Source organism: Danio aesculapii, chromosome 22 (assembly GCF_903798145.1).
Source record: "Danio aesculapii chromosome 22, fDanAes4.1, whole genome shotgun sequence".
Classification (NCBI taxonomy): Eukaryota; Metazoa; Chordata; class Actinopteri; order Cypriniformes; family Danionidae; genus Danio; species Danio aesculapii.
In genome coordinates, this window is record NC_079456.1 from 21,957,341 (window position 1) to 21,975,105 (window position 17,765).

At 34.0% G+C, this 17,765-nt stretch overlaps 1 protein-coding gene across 1 annotated transcript in view; it reads left to right on the plus strand.

Annotated features, from left to right (window-relative positions):
• Positions 1 to 3,474: 3,474 nt before the first annotated feature.
• Positions 3,475 to 17,765, plus strand: part of plpp2b (phospholipid phosphatase 2b) — a 38,343-nt gene continuing 24,052 nt past the window's right edge. Inside the window, exon 1 of the mRNA XM_056448183.1 lies at positions 3,475 to 3,909. Within this exon, the coding sequence (XP_056304158.1) occupies positions 3,849 to 3,909 (61 nt within the window). The 5' untranslated portion in view covers positions 3,475 to 3,848. The remainder of the gene's footprint in view (positions 3,910 to 17,765) is intronic.

Below are 17,765 nucleotides of genomic sequence, written 5' to 3' on the forward strand. Positions count from 1 at the left end.
AAAATAAATGAACTTTTGGACCCTGTTGATTTTAAGTATAGAAAGACACTTTTGAACCCCATCAGTTTTCAGGTTTGGAATAATTATGCTTTTTTGATTTACGTTTGTTTTGATTATCCCTTAAATCTTTTGAATGTTTCAAATGTTTTTCCGCATTCGAAACTGCTTGTTTTTAACTAAATTAAGAAAATATGACAACTGCTGCTTATCTGGAAATAGCAGAAAAGCCTGAGATAGTTTGACCAAAATACATTAAATCACCATTGTGTTGTTTCAAACCTGTTGAGTTATATTTGCAGATGTTGTCCATTCAATGGAAGTAAATAGGGTCCAAAACGTTTAAGCTCTAACAATTACAAAAAGATAGCATAAAAATAATCCACACTCTACCAAAAGTGTACTACCATACTAAATATTAGAGCTTTGGACCCCACTGAAGTGCAATGTAAAAGAAGAACTTTTGGGCCCATTGACTTTAATAGTAATGGTATATATTTAGCTTATGGATTACTTTTATGCTACCTTTATGGTGCTTAAGTTTTAACACCAATGTGCTTTCATAGTAAAGGGAAACTTTTGGACCACATCAACTTTCAGAAAGTCCTTCAGGTTTGAATCAAAATGAGGCGAAAATGTATTTGATTAATTAGTTTTGTGTAATAATGACCTCAAGGAATGTGTTCAAAAGTTATTCACAACATTTACTCCATGTGGTTTTCACCTACTAATCAGAAATGGGTGTTTTAGGGAGCTGGCTGGCTCTGTCAGATTACTACATGCAATGAAAGTGTTTTTAACTACCTAATTTTAGGCTTCTTTGGAAATATGCAAGGACGTAAATCCTGCCGGGATGTTTGACGGTCTCAGTAAGGATAGTTTTGGTACCTGTTTGATAATAGTTGTTCCTGTAGAGTCGTTTGTTTCTTTCATTGCATGTAGCTCATTTAAACTCTCAACTTTTTTTTCAAATGGCTTATTTCTTTTTTTTTCAAAGAATAAAAGGTTTTACTCGTATCATCAAGAATGAACTACTAATGCAGTCATGTTGTACTGTCGTTTGTTGCGATACCTGTTATGAGGTTCGAGCTTTCCCATTGTAGAAAACTTCTCTTTGTGCAATAAAAAAGAAAAGAAAAGAAAAAACAAGTTCCTCAGGGGCTCTGATCGTTTCCCTCTCGGTCTAGTCCGTCAGTACTTCAGTACTAAGTGTTGAAGAGGGGTTTTGAATGGTTTTTGCCAACAAATGTAATCCTGAAATCAGTGGCAGATTCACTGCGTTAAGTTTCTCAGGTTTTGCTGCCAATTCATTTGCGTGAAGCCACAACAGAACCCAGAATCTTTCTTCACTGTTTGGAGAAACTGGCACTGCCAAATCTAGTGTAGTGCCTCATTTGTGACTGGACATTTTTTACAGCATCACATATCATCATCAACATCATCATCATCATCATCCATGTCACATTATACGCTCAGCTCAGTGTGTTTTGCTAATTGTTTAGTCGGCTTTAAGTTTTGTCTGTAGCTTACAGAAGGTTCAGAAGATACGAAAGGGAGACGAACACTGCTTTGGCTTACTTTACCCTTTTAAAGCAATGTATCTATTATTGCTCCTGTTCTGTTGATTTATTGTCCTTGTTATTATATTTTGTAAATAATAATAAAAAATTTGAAAACAAATGCAGTCTTGTAGTTAATGATGTACATCGTATGTGGTAACTACTCTTAAAAATAATTACCAAAATGTATGACATTTGTATGCATCTTTGTATGGTTGGTAGTCTAATATAACTAATTTTAATACATTTAATTTCTAAAATATTAATATCATTTATCTTTTTCATTTAGTCTCTTTTCTAGTAAGTCAATGACTGATGACATCAGAGATGACAGCTTGCCATATCTCAGTACTGAAGCTTAAATATTTTCCTTTGCTGTGTTTCATTTGTAACCAGATCGTCAAGTGATGTAAATATACGTAGATAATCAAAATTCTTACTATTATCAATTTATTCGAGCTCCTGTAACATTTTAATGCGCAGTCTTGTCAGTGTCCACTAGAGGGCAGATACTACTGTCAAACCATCCTTCATTCCCTCCAGTGTAATCAGCAGCAGCCCACTTAATTATACTAGCCTACATTGTGAAAGCATAATGTAGACTTGCCAAACTTTATGGACTGGGTGTGCAAGCTGGGTTTATATTGTGACATTTATAATAGGTTAGGTTTTTCCTTAAAGCACTATATTTTGTCATATATCATATTCTAAGAGGTGTGCCACCTAAAAATAGTCCCAAAGAACTTGTGACCACAAAAAAAACCCCTACGCTGAATGTTGCTTTGAACATTTAGCTAACTTTAATTTATGAAAACATTTCTCTGAAAGTTTGAGCAAACATTAAGGGAACAGAGCAATTGACAACATAGTAGGCAAACAATGTTATAACAATGTTATAAAGCCTGTATGTGCACATTTGTAAATATAATTTGTTTATTCATGGTTACCACATCTTTATAAGCTTGTTTTTTTATTGTTATAGTCAGCTTATGTACACTGTAAAAATTTATATGATCTATTAGTCCTGACAGCATATGTTTTTAGTTCATTGTAACTTGTTAAACAGTTACGCAAGCTGCTTAAGTCATTTTAACATAAGTTCTATGGACTCATAAGGTTCATTTGATTCAGCTTAAGAAATTAAGGCAACCAGGATTTTTTTTGTCATTTTTCCTGATCATCAGGCTGCTTTTTGAACATTTGAACAAAATATGTGGATTGTAAATTTGGATTATGGAGTCCCCAGGGATTTATTCTGGATAGATAGATAGATAGATAGATAGATAGATAGATAGATAGATAGATAGATAGATAGATAGATAGATAGATAGATAGATAGACAGACAGACGGACGGACGGACGGACGGACGGACGGACAAAACTAGATAGATAGATAGATAGATAGATAGATAGATAGATAGATAGATAGATAGATAGATAGATAGATAGATAGATAGATAGATAGATAGATAGATAGATAGATAGATAGATAGATAGATGGATGGATGGATGGATGGATGGACAAAGATAGATAGATAGATAGATAGATAGATAGATAGATAGATAGATAGATAGATAGATAGATAGATAGATAGATAGATGGATGGATGGATGGATGGATGGATGGATGGATGGATAGATAGATAAAAGGATGGATGGGCGGGCGGGCTGACTGACTGACTGACTGGCTGACTGACTGACTGACAGACAGTTTAATTGCTTACAGTTAATGTAACAGACAGAAAAATAAATCACAACATGACCAGAAACGGATGTAGTGACAGATAACCGTAAATAAAATAACTGGCCGTGTTTATATATGCGGAATGATATGCCATAAAATGATGTGTGGCACATTCCCTTGCGCTTCGGCTCAAAGTACAATTTATGCGCATGCGCAACTCCGCGCACAGCTCAAGGTGTGGACAGAGAAGCGAGAGTGCGAGTGGGAACAGCTGGCGTGCTTTTGGAAAAGGAGTGGATACGTCCTCAAAAATCTACTGGAGGGGTGAACACCGGTCCGTTTTTACAAAAGCAACATGTACACCAACGTAAATCTGTTGTCACCCTTTGAAGTTTTTGATATATAAAGACGATAAGGACTTGCGTTTCTCCGTCACCTATGAGCTGAAGAGAAGTACGTACAGCGCAGGTAAAACAGCAGAGCCGGAAGAACTCGCAATACTGGTCGCGTTTGTTTTGGTTCTTCCAAGTGGATTGCCTTTGCCATTATCTCATAAATGAGGTAACGTTAAAGTACTCGTTTTAAAGTGCAAAGAAGCTAAAGAAAACATGTCGGACACGGGGAAAAAGAAACTCTTCGTCCTGGTGGACGTGATGTGTGTTGTTGTAGGTAAGTGAGATTAACGTTTTAAAAGTTTTGAAGTTCATTTCTAAACTTTTTAGCTTTTTTTGGTTGCTTGATTAGATCTTTACTCAAAACAAATAAAAAAAAGTCATTGAGTTTTTGACTAGATAAACGTTATTAAAAAAGATTTTATCATGAACTGTATTTCAATATAGGGAAGTAAAATTATAACTATTAAAGATTTAGTATACGCTATTTATTTTATTTTGCCATGTATATGAAACTGTATTTGCATATAGGAAAGTAAAATGATAACTATTTGAGGTTTAATTTAAACTTTTTGTTTTATTTTGCCTTTGTGTAAAGCATGGGTGGCCAAAGTTTTTCATATGAGAGGCCAAAAACCAAATATCATTGATAGCCGTGAGCTGAAGAAAAATATACCAAACTATTTTACATTTCAAGTTATTATGGGTAATGTCTTAATAAAGTTAAAACACTACTTTGAATCATATTAACTAATGCAGTATAACTTTCAGGCTTGTAGCCAGCCTGGTAAAAGGGGTGGCTCTTATTTCTGGGCCCCTTATGATTTAATTTTAACAGGTAATAACATGAGTTACAAATTAAAAATCGTGACAATATAATGTACAATTAATTTATCTGCTTTTTCCCCTCAATTTTAGTCTGTTTGTGGATTGAGGTAAAGTTGGTTTTGCGTTCTCTCATTCAGACTTTCTGCTTAATAATATAATTTCAGACGGCATACCAGCAATCACTATCCAAGTACAATGTTCACAGTCAATGAAATAGTGCTAATATTGTTTTGAAGTCTTACATACTTGTGATTTCAGACAGAATATTCAAATTTTCATGGTTAAAAATATAGGGAGCATGTCACAATTGAAAAATAGAATTGTCACTATTGAAGGGGGCTGTGCGATTTGGGGAAAATATTTGAACTATAATTGTTGTTGTTTTTTTCCTTTTTTTTTTGACTGGTAATTCAATTTAATTTGTGGTTTAAGATTCCTCTCAATAATCTGTAAGTCTTAGGCAGGGTGACCTTGTACACTTGGAGGTCCTATGCAACTATACAATGCCAAGATCGATTCATTAATGATAAAACCAATAAGGAAATAATATAAAGTAAATATGAAAAAAATATTAATAGAAATAACATGAAGTCAGTCTCCGTACATGTTCCTTACATTGAGTTTTTTAAAATAGATTGTCAGATATTTGAGATGCAGGGCCAAGAGCTTTATATTAAACTGATTAATTCAATTAGAATATAACTTTTGTAAACATATCTCAGCAAAAATACTACCAGTGTGGAAAATTTGTCAGTGTAAGACAGCTCAGTATTGCCTTTTAGTAAAATACGTTTTCTTAACAGCTTCCTGTTGATCGTATGACTTTTCACATGAAAACAATTTCAACTTCAGTAAAGATCTAGATTTTTTTCTTTTCAGTGAGAAATTATAAATAATTCAGTACTAAAGCACTGTCGATGGAGATAATTTGTAAAATGCAAATAAAAACGATTTCAGCAAGTAAACTGCTCTGTCCGCTAGCGGTTTGTTGGGGCCCTCTAGTGGCGGCGGAGTCCTAAGCAGTCACTTATAGGGAGGGGCCAGCTCTGGTTGTGGGGACAAATTTGTTCTTAAAAATGACCTGTTTTTGTTTAGTGCATGAAATCAAATAATTCCCATATTATCAATTATCACGCTTTCTGGTTTTTCTTCTTTTTAAAATTTTTTTTTATGGTGAGCGTCTATATAGTTTGGTTGTACAATTCTGATTGCACAGAACGAAAGTGTGCTCACGCTAGTAAGACGGCAGTCACGCATTTGCTTTGGGTGGGGGAAATTAAATAATACATATTTCATATCGCAGCCTCTTGCGATTTAACTAATCGCAATATTTCAAATTGTGATTACGTTTTGATTTCAATTAATCACACAGCCCTACTCTTGAAAAACGTAAAATGTATGAATGTGTGAATATAAAACTAACTTCAATTGTTTGTGGTTCTCCGCACAACTTCACACAACTGCTTTAACTTTGCACCTTCGCAATAAATAAGCTTTGCATGCCGTCTCAACCAGTCTGTTGACTAGTTTTCTTGTTTTTATGTATATTATGTACTGGAAAAGTACATGCTTTACAATAGATTTTATAGGCAATGCTCAAACCATCAAGTATGTTTGTAATCATGGGTGAGAGTCCTGTCTCTAGACGTTTTTCATGTTTAAATATGTATTTGGAGGTGTGTTCTGTGTGTTTACAAGCCTGGTTGCATTCGTTCTCGCTTCTTTTCCTGGATTTTGCAGGATTTGTGCACACATTCAGGAAGCTGAGTATTTGTTTATGGAAATGTGATCCAAGCCTGTCAGTATTTCCCACAGTGTTTGGCAGCCCGTAGTCCCACAGAAATGTTCCTCTTTTGGCGTTTTTTGGCTTTTTTTAGGACTTTGCTTGCAAACCAAGACAAACTCAATGACCGTGAAAGTCCTAACATAGGCACATGTATCCATTACGGAAAGATTTGACTTGCTTCAGTGCTGAAGTGAGTGTGAATCATCTTGACCAGTACTTCCTTTTGGAAAAGTTGCATCTGAGCCTGTTTTCCTTAACCGCATGAGGTCACCGGTCGAGGATGAAGTTTCTGCACCTGCCCTTTGAAGTCCTTTATTGTGCCTGCGTTCTCCAGCCTCCAGCATTGGATTTCACAGAGGCTTGAATTTGCCCTAGGGATCATCCTTCAACTTTAGTTTCACTTTTACCATAGTACAAGTGCCTTCATCTTTATTAGTAGTTATATGTACATATTGTGGTCTGGGATGCACAATAATATCTTGTCTAGTCGTTGTAGGGCTGAGCGATTAACTGAAATGAAATCGCAAACTGTGATTGTTATGCACATCTTGTCAGGGAAGCGCGGTTCTGTGTTCAGTAGTAAGTCTCCTCTAACAGCCAGGTGGTGCTCTTGTGCAGAAATGATATATACCCACTAGGAAGAAACCCTTGAAATCTCCATAGCAGTTTTACTGCGACGATTTTAATGCTTTCGGTGATTCAATATTACTAATAATCCAATGCTGTTTCACCGCAATTCGTAACTTTTTCATTTTGTTGCTAATTTGTATGAATTCGTACTAGGGATGCTCAAAATAACCGATTAACCGTTAACCAAAATGGTGTGTTTGTAACCGATTAATGGTATCAGTTAAACAATTAAAAAAAAATTATTTTATATATTTTTAAAGTTTGGCTGCGTACGGGGCTGGTCACAGCGAACACGCTTTTTGCGTTGAGAGTCATTTTTTGAATGGTTTACTAACAGCTGCTTATGCGCCCGAGTTGACCAGCACTGATGCTGATTGCCTCTGTGCTGTCTGGAGCCGCATCATAAACTTAACAAACAGGCTACTGATGATTTAGTGTACAACCAACAAACCAACCTTTTTTCCATTTGGAAAATTTGTTATTTATAGTTCTTATATAAAATAAATGTTTAAAATAGCCTACATAATCTACGAATCAAACAAATCTAATGATTTCTTGAATTTTTCGTAATGATAACTCGCCACCAAACTGAGGCATTCATTTTATAGCTTATAAAATATGTATGCAAATTTATGCAGTATCATATTTAAACAACAAAATTGTTATATGCTATAGTAGCCTATACTTTACAATAGTCAACATACGAGCCCTAAGGTTCTAACGCCCTGGCAGCGCGCACACATGAACCACGAGTGAGATGGGGCAAACAAGTCATTATGACGTAATCTTTAAACTAACGAGTTCTATTAAAAATGTTGAAAGGAGTTTTGTGACCATAACAACGAAGCAATAATTAAATGCATATTTTCAGTGAAGCGATCTATTTAATTGCTGATATTTTTATTTGACGGAAGAAAAAAAACATGATTGGGAAAAACAGCCTATGCCGGTTCTTAAAAAGGATTCAGTCAGTGTTTTCATTTTGTAATCTAAATTTGTAATTTCAGTGAAAAATATCTAGGGCACCTATTATTTTATTATTTTTATTTAGTTTATTCTTTTTTTTTTGTTCTGTGCTGTCGGAAACTGTGCTGTGCTGTTTCTCTATGCTGTTATGTTCTGTATGCTGCTCACATGTTAAAATAAATCAGTATTTTAAAATATTTAATGTCACAAAATAGACACGTCAACATTTTTTTTTATTAAGTAATATTTTAATATTTCTCTGTTAACGGTTAATGGCTCATATTCGGTTAACGATTTGCAGCTATTGGTTGGTAAAATAAACCGAAATGAGCATCCCTAATTTAGGATATGATTCATACTATGTAGTATGATTTACTCATTCCCCAATGATGGTTGGGTTTAGGGGCGGGGTAGGGTGCCACGCCTCCTTTTAAAAATCGTATATTGTCATACGACTGAGCTCCTACGAATTATCCACTAAACTGACAAAGCGTAAAATAGTTACGTTTCCTCATGAGATCAAGCTGAATAATCACACAACTTACAAAATTATCTCAGATTTATTTCAAGCACTCTTATAATGTGAGCTAGGTAAAAAAAAAACTTCATTTACATGTGGTATTTTCACATGCTTTCACGTGTAGCAGAAAGTTATGCAAACAGCTGACAATATCGCAGAATTATCTCGATTTAATTTATGTCTGATTTTGAAAAAATTAATCTTATAAAAACTAAAGAAAATGCTAAGAAATATAAAATTATGAATTGTACTTGAATTTGAAATAAAACATGATTAAGTTACATAAAAACAGCTAAAAGTAAGAAATAATGTCCAGGTCTGGCAGGAGCGCTTTTAGCTTAGCATAAATCATTGAATCCGATTACACCATTAGCATCTCACTCAAAAATGTTAAGAGTTTTGGCAATTTTCCTATTTAAAACTTGACGTTTCTGTAGTTACATCATGCATTAAGAGCTTAAATACATCATGTAAAGTAAAAAGTAATAATAAAAAACATCACATAAGAAGATTACTAAAACGTCGTTAAATTTTAATTGTTTCTTGGGATCTAACTGCAAATAAGTTGAAATTAATTTTCACTTTTTGTGAATTTCAAAAATGTACATTAAAATACTACAGTACTTTAAAGTACAAAAATTTATATTGAAAATTTACATAAATAACATTGTACTGTAAAAGTAAAACATATTATATATTAAATGTATTTTAGATGCGAACATGTACATAAATCAAATCAATATATTTTCAGATGTGTTTGTCAAGCATTTTTACGAATAACGTGACTACGTAAGATTCTGCAAAAGAAAAAAAGCATGATTGTTACTGGTTGTAGTCTTGGTCATCTATATTCATCCATTCAGACTAATAGCAGATATTCTAGACTTCTGTGTCGCTTTCATTGCCCTGTTTTTCAATTAACCCAGCTGTAAAGGTCAATAACATTTTATCAGTGTCTTATTTCATGTTCGCCCATAGATTCATATGTTTATGAATGAGTAATTTGGTTTCTGATTGATGCGCAAGAGATAAATGAGAGCTCAAAGTCCTGGAAATCTGACACACTTGGCCCTGAAGTAGTGAAAGAAAGTTTGCTCAAGCACAGGTGGAATTATTTCAAATAAATATCAGCCTCTCATATTGCTCTATCAACAAGACAAAGTCAGAAAGCCCCAGACTCCAGTGGAGTTCAGCTACTGGAGAATTTCTCTAAATGTTTTGTGTGCAGTAATATCCTTTTCTCAGCCCTGTATTTGACATTCAATCCGGCCCACCACCCTTTGCTTCTTTTTTTCTTCAGTCTAAGTAAACTTTCCATCCATACAAACACAGTCTGGTTCTTGGTTTATAGCTCACAGGCTAAGTTTTGTATTGCTCTCTGTATGCTGGAATTTATGACTTTTTTTTTCTCTTTTTTTTTTGTATAATCAGCCATTGAATATTGACAGAACTATGTAGCCACAAGTCAAAGTCAAATTTTATGCAAGTAAAAGTGAAACTGGATTTTTTTTTAAAGTTCGTACTTTGGCCTTAAGTTTATACACCCTACTTTTTTTTTTTTTTTTTTTTTTTATTATTATATATATATTTTTTTTACAATTTCCATAGAGTTAAGCAGTTGAGGTTTACCATTTTTGAATTCGTTCAGCTGATCTCCAGGTCTGGCCGTAGCACTTTTAGCTTTGCTTACCATAAATAATTAAATCAGTTTAGACCATTAGCTAGGGCTGTGCAATTAATCAAATTCGGTTTCGATTTCAATTTTGGCTTCTAACGATTATGAAAAAACATTAATCGAGATAATTGATTATTGCATCATATACTGTACAGCCCTCTTTTCAGTTGTACACTTTTGTTGCTCTGCAAAGCTCAGTTTCACGTGAACATTACTAAAAGCATGTACTGTAATGTAACTTTTGGAGCACGGGATGATGTATATTCCAATCATTCATGTTTTTAAAAGCGCAAATGAGACCGCATGCTGTTGTGTGTGTGAGCTCAGCCTCAGAGACGAACAGAGCACACATCTAGAGTCATCTTAATGTGAGCGCTTTAATGGTCAAATAGGTGTCAAAATGCGGTGTTTCGTGATTATTCATATTAACCCTCATTTGTGTAGTAAACAAACGAGTTGAGAATCAAAAGACATGTGAAAGTGAAACCATAAATCAGAACAGTACTGCTCTTAAAGTGACCGCACGCAATATTCCTGCTGCCGACTGTTTTTATCAATAACAACATCATCAAACAACAAAAGGAGAAAATCACTCACTGCCCTTGACTGAAGGACATTTGTAGCTATAATTAAAGTTTTTTGTTTTTTTTCTTACAGTAAAGATTCACAGTTTGTTTCATTTTTTTAAATTGTATTTATTTCCCTTATTTACAGGAAGGAAAATAACCGTGTATATATACAGTTGAAGTCAGAATTATAAGCCCTCCTGAATTATTAGCGACCCTTTACATTTTTCCCCCAATTTCTGTTTAACGGAAAGATTTTTTTTTCAGCACATTTCTAAACATATTAGATTTAATAACTAACTTCTAATAACGGATTTATTTTATCTTTGTTATGATGACAGCACATCATATTTTACTAGATATTTTTCAAAATACAAGCATTCAGCTTAAAATGCAATTCAAAGGCTTAATTAGGCTAATTAGGCAAGTCATTGTATAACAGTAGTTTCTTCTGCAGACAATCAAAAATATATATTGCTTAAGGGGGCTAATAATATTGACCTTAAAATAGGTTTCAAAATATTTAAACCTGCTTTTATTCTAGCCAAAATAACACAAGCCTTTCTCCAGAAGAAAAAAAATATTATAGGAAATACTGCGAAAAATTCCTTGCTCTGTTAAACATCATTTGGGAAATATTTATTTAAAAAAAAAAATAATTCACAGGAGAGCGAATAATTTTGACTTCAACTGTAATCGTTATGAATAATCAGGATTACAATTATGAATAAAATAATCGGGATTATGATTTTTCCCATAATCGAGCGACCTAATTTCTCAATGGTGCGACAAAAAAACCTCTGAGGTTGCACTGCAATTAAAGATAAATAAATAGAATAAGTGAAATCAAAGTCTCTCCGTCTGTGGTTCAACATAGACCCATGTTGTAGTTTATACCAATCAGAGATGGTGAAGGGCTGTAATAAGTTACCTTGTAGAATTGTGCTTTAAATAAAGAACTTTGTTGAAAAGATTGTTAGTTAATCATTTAAAAGTCAATATTGATTATGTATAGCTATTTATTTATTTATTTTTTAATTTATTTATTTTTAAGAGGAAGAATAAGAAATAGTAATTATAAAATAAGTGAACTTGTAGTACTCTGGTGTTAAATGCGGTTTGGTTGAAAACTTGTGCGCACCTAATTTTTGTGCTGGTCTACCTAAGGCGCACCAGTGCAACCAGGACACTGTAAAACCCAATAAATTAAGGTAACTCAAACCATATGAGGAAACCGATTGCAACAACCATTTAAATTCAAAATCTAATCCTAATGAGTATGTGAACTTAATCCATTTGAGTAAATGAAGCAATTTGAGCACAGTAAACCCAATAAATGAAGGGAATTTAAACCAACCGAGTACTGTAAAACCCAATAAGTTACGGCAACTCAAACCGTTTGAGGAAACAGATTGCTACAAACCATTTGAGTTAAACTAATCTATATGAGTACTGTAAACTTACTCCATTTAAGTTGAATTTATAAGGTATTTAGTTTACCCATTAACTTCAACACTGAGTTCAAAACTCTATTCAAATCAGTAGAATTAACTTTCAGTCAATCTGGAGTTAACTACACTCATTTTATTTAATAAAGTTGACTGTTGGGTTTTACAGTGCCGTGTACAGGATTTTAAACTCTTTCCCTCAACTTCCCTCAAGTTTTCCTAAACTTCCCCTAAAACTGTAGAATGTAGGAATATTTCTTTTATGTTCCATATCTAGTTTAGATGCATCTTTGTTAAAATGGCAATTTGCAACATCAACAAAATTGTTCTAAAATTGGTCACAACTTGAGCACATTAACATAATGACGCTGTTCCATTTAGCTCAGAAGCTATTTTTAAAGCTAAACACTACTAGCGCAATAGCAAACCTGTTTCCCACGCGGTGTTATGAATGTCTGGCTTCCAAGTGCATAAATCACGTGCTAGCATTAACGTGGGGAGGTAGAGGGCCAGGACGGATAGACTCTGGTGTATGCTAAAAGAAATCAGAGGGAAGGAGGGGACGTTTCTTCATGTAGGATTCAAGACTCCTGTGAGGTTGTACGCGCAGCACATTGCTTCCAAATGAGTCAGACGGCCTTGCCAAAACTATAGCTCAGGGAGTGCTGCCGGCAGACAGACCGCCCTCAAAACTCTCACTTAAGGGGCGACAAGGTTGTATTTTCGCAACACTTATGATGGTTCTCCAAAAAAAAGCCCACAAAGAAAGTCAAGAACATGTCATTTTCATCTTTAGAGGTGGAGAAACAGAACATGATCGTTGTGGGTTCGGCCCGTATGAACTGACAACTGAAAAGAAGCCAGAATAGAGCTGGTGTTGAAAGCTTAAAGGGATAGTTCACAGAGAAAATTCAGTTATTGTTTAGCTGTTTTTCCAGTGCTGTATTCCCTTCTTTTATATAGTTTTAGTTTCTGTTTTAGTGATGCATATTAGTCAGAGAGTTACAGTATCAAATACAAAGAATCAACTGTTCCAATCTATCAGCAGAAAACAAAAGTAGTTCATTTAGTTCCTCTCTGAATGGTACAGTACAGTTATTTATTCTTGCATCAAAAACAATATTGAGGGCAAACCACAAATAAAAAATATATTATAATAAGGCAAATAAAATAACATGTATAAAACTAACACATATTGGGCTGTACAGCAATACAGAAAAACATATATACAAATATGCAAAAGGTACAGCAATAAAAAAATAAAATAAATAATTAGTAATTGTATTAATTAATAAATAAATAAATTCAAATTAGTTAATTAATAAAATAATTAATAAAAATGCAATTCTAAAATGTTAAAATTAAATATTAATAAATAAATAATGTATTTAAAAATGTTAAAAGGAAGAAAAAACATAAAAATGCATATTTTCTCTGTGTTCTTCATTTATAACGAAGCCAGTGTCTTTAAATAAAATGCCTTTGCCCTTTTCTATGATTGGCAACTATAGCAGGGGTGAAATTATTCACAAAATGTGAAAGAATATAGGGAAGTAGTTTGGTATATGTTAAATACAGCAAAAATATAGAACTTTTATTCAAATTAAGATCATAAAGATGACCTTTTTTACTTTGAACAATGGTGGAGCTGTACTTGAGCCGTCTTCTGTCTTCTAAGCAGCATATAAAAATAAAACCAGATCAGTCTCAAATAATACATTTACAAAATAATATGTATGATGTACAAAGTCCACTTTGTAAATTCAAAACACGATTTGTAAATATACAAACTCAATTCATAAATTAAAAACTCGATTCAAAAATACACGAACTCAATTCATTTGGCAAAAATATATTGAATTTGATATTTTTAAATTGTGTTTTGTATTTATGAATTGTGTTTTAAATTTACAAAGTGGATTTTGTACATCATACAATTTGTGAATTAGCAAATTCAATTTGAGTATTTTTTTTAATCATTTTTGAACTTATAAACTAGATTTGTGGCTTTATGAATCATGTTTTTAATTTACTAACTGGATTTCTGGATTCATAAATTTAGTTGTGAACTTACAAACTGGATTTTGTAAATGTGACTTGAGTTGTGGTTGTTTGAATTATATTTTGTAAATGTATTGTTTTTGAGACCGTTCTGGCTCCATACCTTATATTAAAAAGAAGTGTAATATTGTAGTAGTAATCATACTGAACAGTAGGAATACAGTTTACAAGCAACCAGCATTAACATTTTAATCCTTGCTTGAATGCATGAATGTTTCGTCATTCACATTACATGTTCGTTGACTTAACCAGAACATTAGTTTTACTATGAAGATGTCTAGATTTTCAAAATTGAATTAGTTTGCGTGTAGTAAATCAAGCCCTAGGTTGCTAAAGACACAAGGAATGCATAAAGAGTTCAAATCTGTTTCTGTCATACGCAGATGAACACAATTGAGCAGTATATTAATTAACATCCTGATCCTTACCAGCTTTGTAATGGCAGTAAATGGTGCCCGAGTTTTTGGAAGTTCCAACAATTCTAACATCCATCCATCCATCCATCATAAAAGTAGACCTTATTACGCCTGTTTAAGAATAATTTGTATTTAAAAAAACTGAATTATGGTTGTCAGATCAGATGACAAATACAAGAGAGATTTTTCATTTGATGAATAAAATCAATTGAGACAAGGAGTTGAAACAACTTGAGTGCTAACAAAGTCTCATGGAATGCACAAAAGATCAACTGGCAAGGTCAGGCGTGTTCTTAAAGAGATAGCACACCCAAAAATAAAAATGTCCTCTGTTACTCACTCTCAGTTGGTTTTAAACCTTTATAGATTTGTTATGTTGAACACAAAAGAAGATATTTTGAGGAATGTTAAAAAAGCAGCCACTTACATCCATAATAGGAAAAAATACTATGAAAGTCAATGGCTGCTGCTTTCCAAAATCTCCTTTTGATAATACAGGAGTAAAAACAAATATACTGCACATATTAGAACCCAACCTGTCAATTAAAGTTATAGGGTGTATTTGATAATGAAAGGTGGTGAACCAATGTGAGGGTGAAGGTTAAAGCTGGCCCTTAGAAATCGGGCTACTCCCTCACTGGCTGTGGTCTGGACAAAACCAAAAACAAGATTTATAAAATGACTGGATTTTCCGCTAGGGTTTTCTTATTCTCAAGTCCTCTGCCATTGGAAATGCACCAACTTGTATGTCCTTGAAACTGCAAACAGAGCAATTTAGATTTACTGTAAATGTATGAGCTAAATGTCCTCAGAAATACATTTCTTTGAGCCAACTTCTTCATACCAATGGGAAATCTATACTTGAAACTTTAGTATTTTATTTTTAGTAAATATTTCACCGCAAAAAGACCAGGGATTTACACTGAGAGAAGTATACTACAAGGTACAGACCATCATTCAGACAATAAGCAATTTTTCGGCAAAGTTTTGATCAGGTTGGAAATTTAGATGCCTTACCTCAGCAAAGCTACCAGCTCTTAAAAATGCAAATGTAGCTCAAAATGCTTGTATAATTTACTCCACTTCCTCAAACCTGTTTAAGTTTCTTTCTTTTGTTGAACACAAAACAACATATTGCGAAGAATGTTTGTAAAAAGCGGCTATTGACTTCCATAGTATTTTTTTTTTTTACTGTACTATGGAGGTATGGAGGCTTTTTTCAAACATTCTTCAGAATATTTTGTTTTGTGTTCACAAGAAGAATTTCACAGTATTTTATATCCATTTGGGTGTGAGTAAATTATGGTAATATTTTTGTGGGAGGAACTGTGGTCCAAGAATAGCTCTGTAGTTCCTCCAGTGATGTGAGGGGAAGCGTAAACCGTTTCAAGCAAAGATTGCCCTTAATTATCCCACATACTGTAACTGCAGCTTGAACCAAATAAAGCAACACTGCATTTTCCCTTTCCATTTATAGTGTTTGTGAAGGAGAGAGAAGATGCTCCAAAAAAGAATTTGTGAATGAACAAGGTGGAGTCGATAGGAGTGGCAAGCTTCTTTTTAACTGTGGAATGGGTAAAAGGACAACAAAAATGTCCTTCGTTTCTTAAGCAAACACCAACTCTAATTGTCTACTTGTCTTTTTAGTTTAGTCAACAGTTTTGCAGTTCTGAAATACTGCAATGGCCATCAGTTTATTTTTATTCATATATATATATAAGCAGAATGTTTTTGCTGTTTTTTTTTCACATACAATGAAATTAAATGGTGGCCAATGCTCCCTTTAGATGTATTTAGTGCCCTACACTCAAAAAAATGACTTGCTACTTGTTCAAACTACTTATTTAAAATGAGTTGATACAACACAATTCTTCAAGGTGTTTTTGGGACAACTTAATTGTTTTATGTTCAATCCACTTACATTTGTACAAATGATTAAGTTAACTTAAATTTGTAACTTACAAACTTAACTAAGTTTTAATTTAAATTTGTGTTGGTACAACATGAGGGATTTGTGTGGAACCCAGCATTTTTTACAATGTATGATTTATACCAGTGGTCCTCAACCACCGGGCCGTGGACAGGTACAGTTTCATGGATCAACTGATACCAGGTCTCACAAGAAATCATTAATTACTTTCATTTTATTTATTATCTGAGTCTGAATGATCTTTTATTTTGAAAAATCTTGTATTTTGAATATTTCTCCTGTTACATCTCGGTCACTTGCGTGCCAAAATTAACCCATAAGCAACAAAATGGGTCAGAAACCCACGTCTTTGGAAAGTTTTTTTGCTAAGGCGAAAAAGGCCCAGTGAAGGACCTGCGAACTGCCAAGGAATGGATCCGCAACCCATTTGTCAACAAATCAGGTGAATCCACCATGTCTGTGCAAGAAGATCAACTGCTGGAGATAGCAAATGATGGCGGCCTTTGAGGGGCCGCTTGCATATCGCGTCTTTTCTAGAGTTTGCGCAAGTTCGTTATTTCCAGTGGAGGTGTACGGCTTGCGTGCTTGCTTCGTCCAGTCGCACCCAGTTGAATGAATGTCACGAGCACACCGCGAGTCATATGACAAGAATTGACCAATCAGCTTCACCTTGTAGGGAATATACACATTTCTGTAGACTAACACAGACAAACACAGAACACCCAAACACTGCAGTGCTTTGTAATTGTCTCCATAAATAAAGCTTGTATCAGAGTGACAGCAATGTTTTGTCAGCTAGGCATCCTCTGAGAAAATGGTTGATGGTCGCCTAGCAACCTACGAATCAACACCGCACCACTCCCTCGGTCCGCATTACAATTGTCAATCGTCGACCGATTAGCAGTGATAAAACAAAGACAGAATCATGGAATCCCATCATTAAAATGCAATTTGAGGTATAACACGGAATACCAAGGAAATTTAAGTTGACTAAATCAAATTCCATCACATTTAGGACTACATTGGAAATTCTATTATTATTTTTATTTTTAGCAAGTTAATTCTGCATTTCTGTCAGCACGTTTCTGCATTTTGGAAAATGTTATTTCCAAGGCATTTCAAAAACTCTTAAGTGAATGACAAATAACTTTTGGGGGTAAATTTTGTACTCACTCAGATCTACATTGCTCTTTCTTGCATTTAGTGTAAAAAAAAAAAAAAGGTCAGTGGACTCGTAAAAAAAAGAGCTCATTCCAAAATGAGGACCCTTAATGTTAAACAGGAAATTTCACTTCCTGTACCTTCAA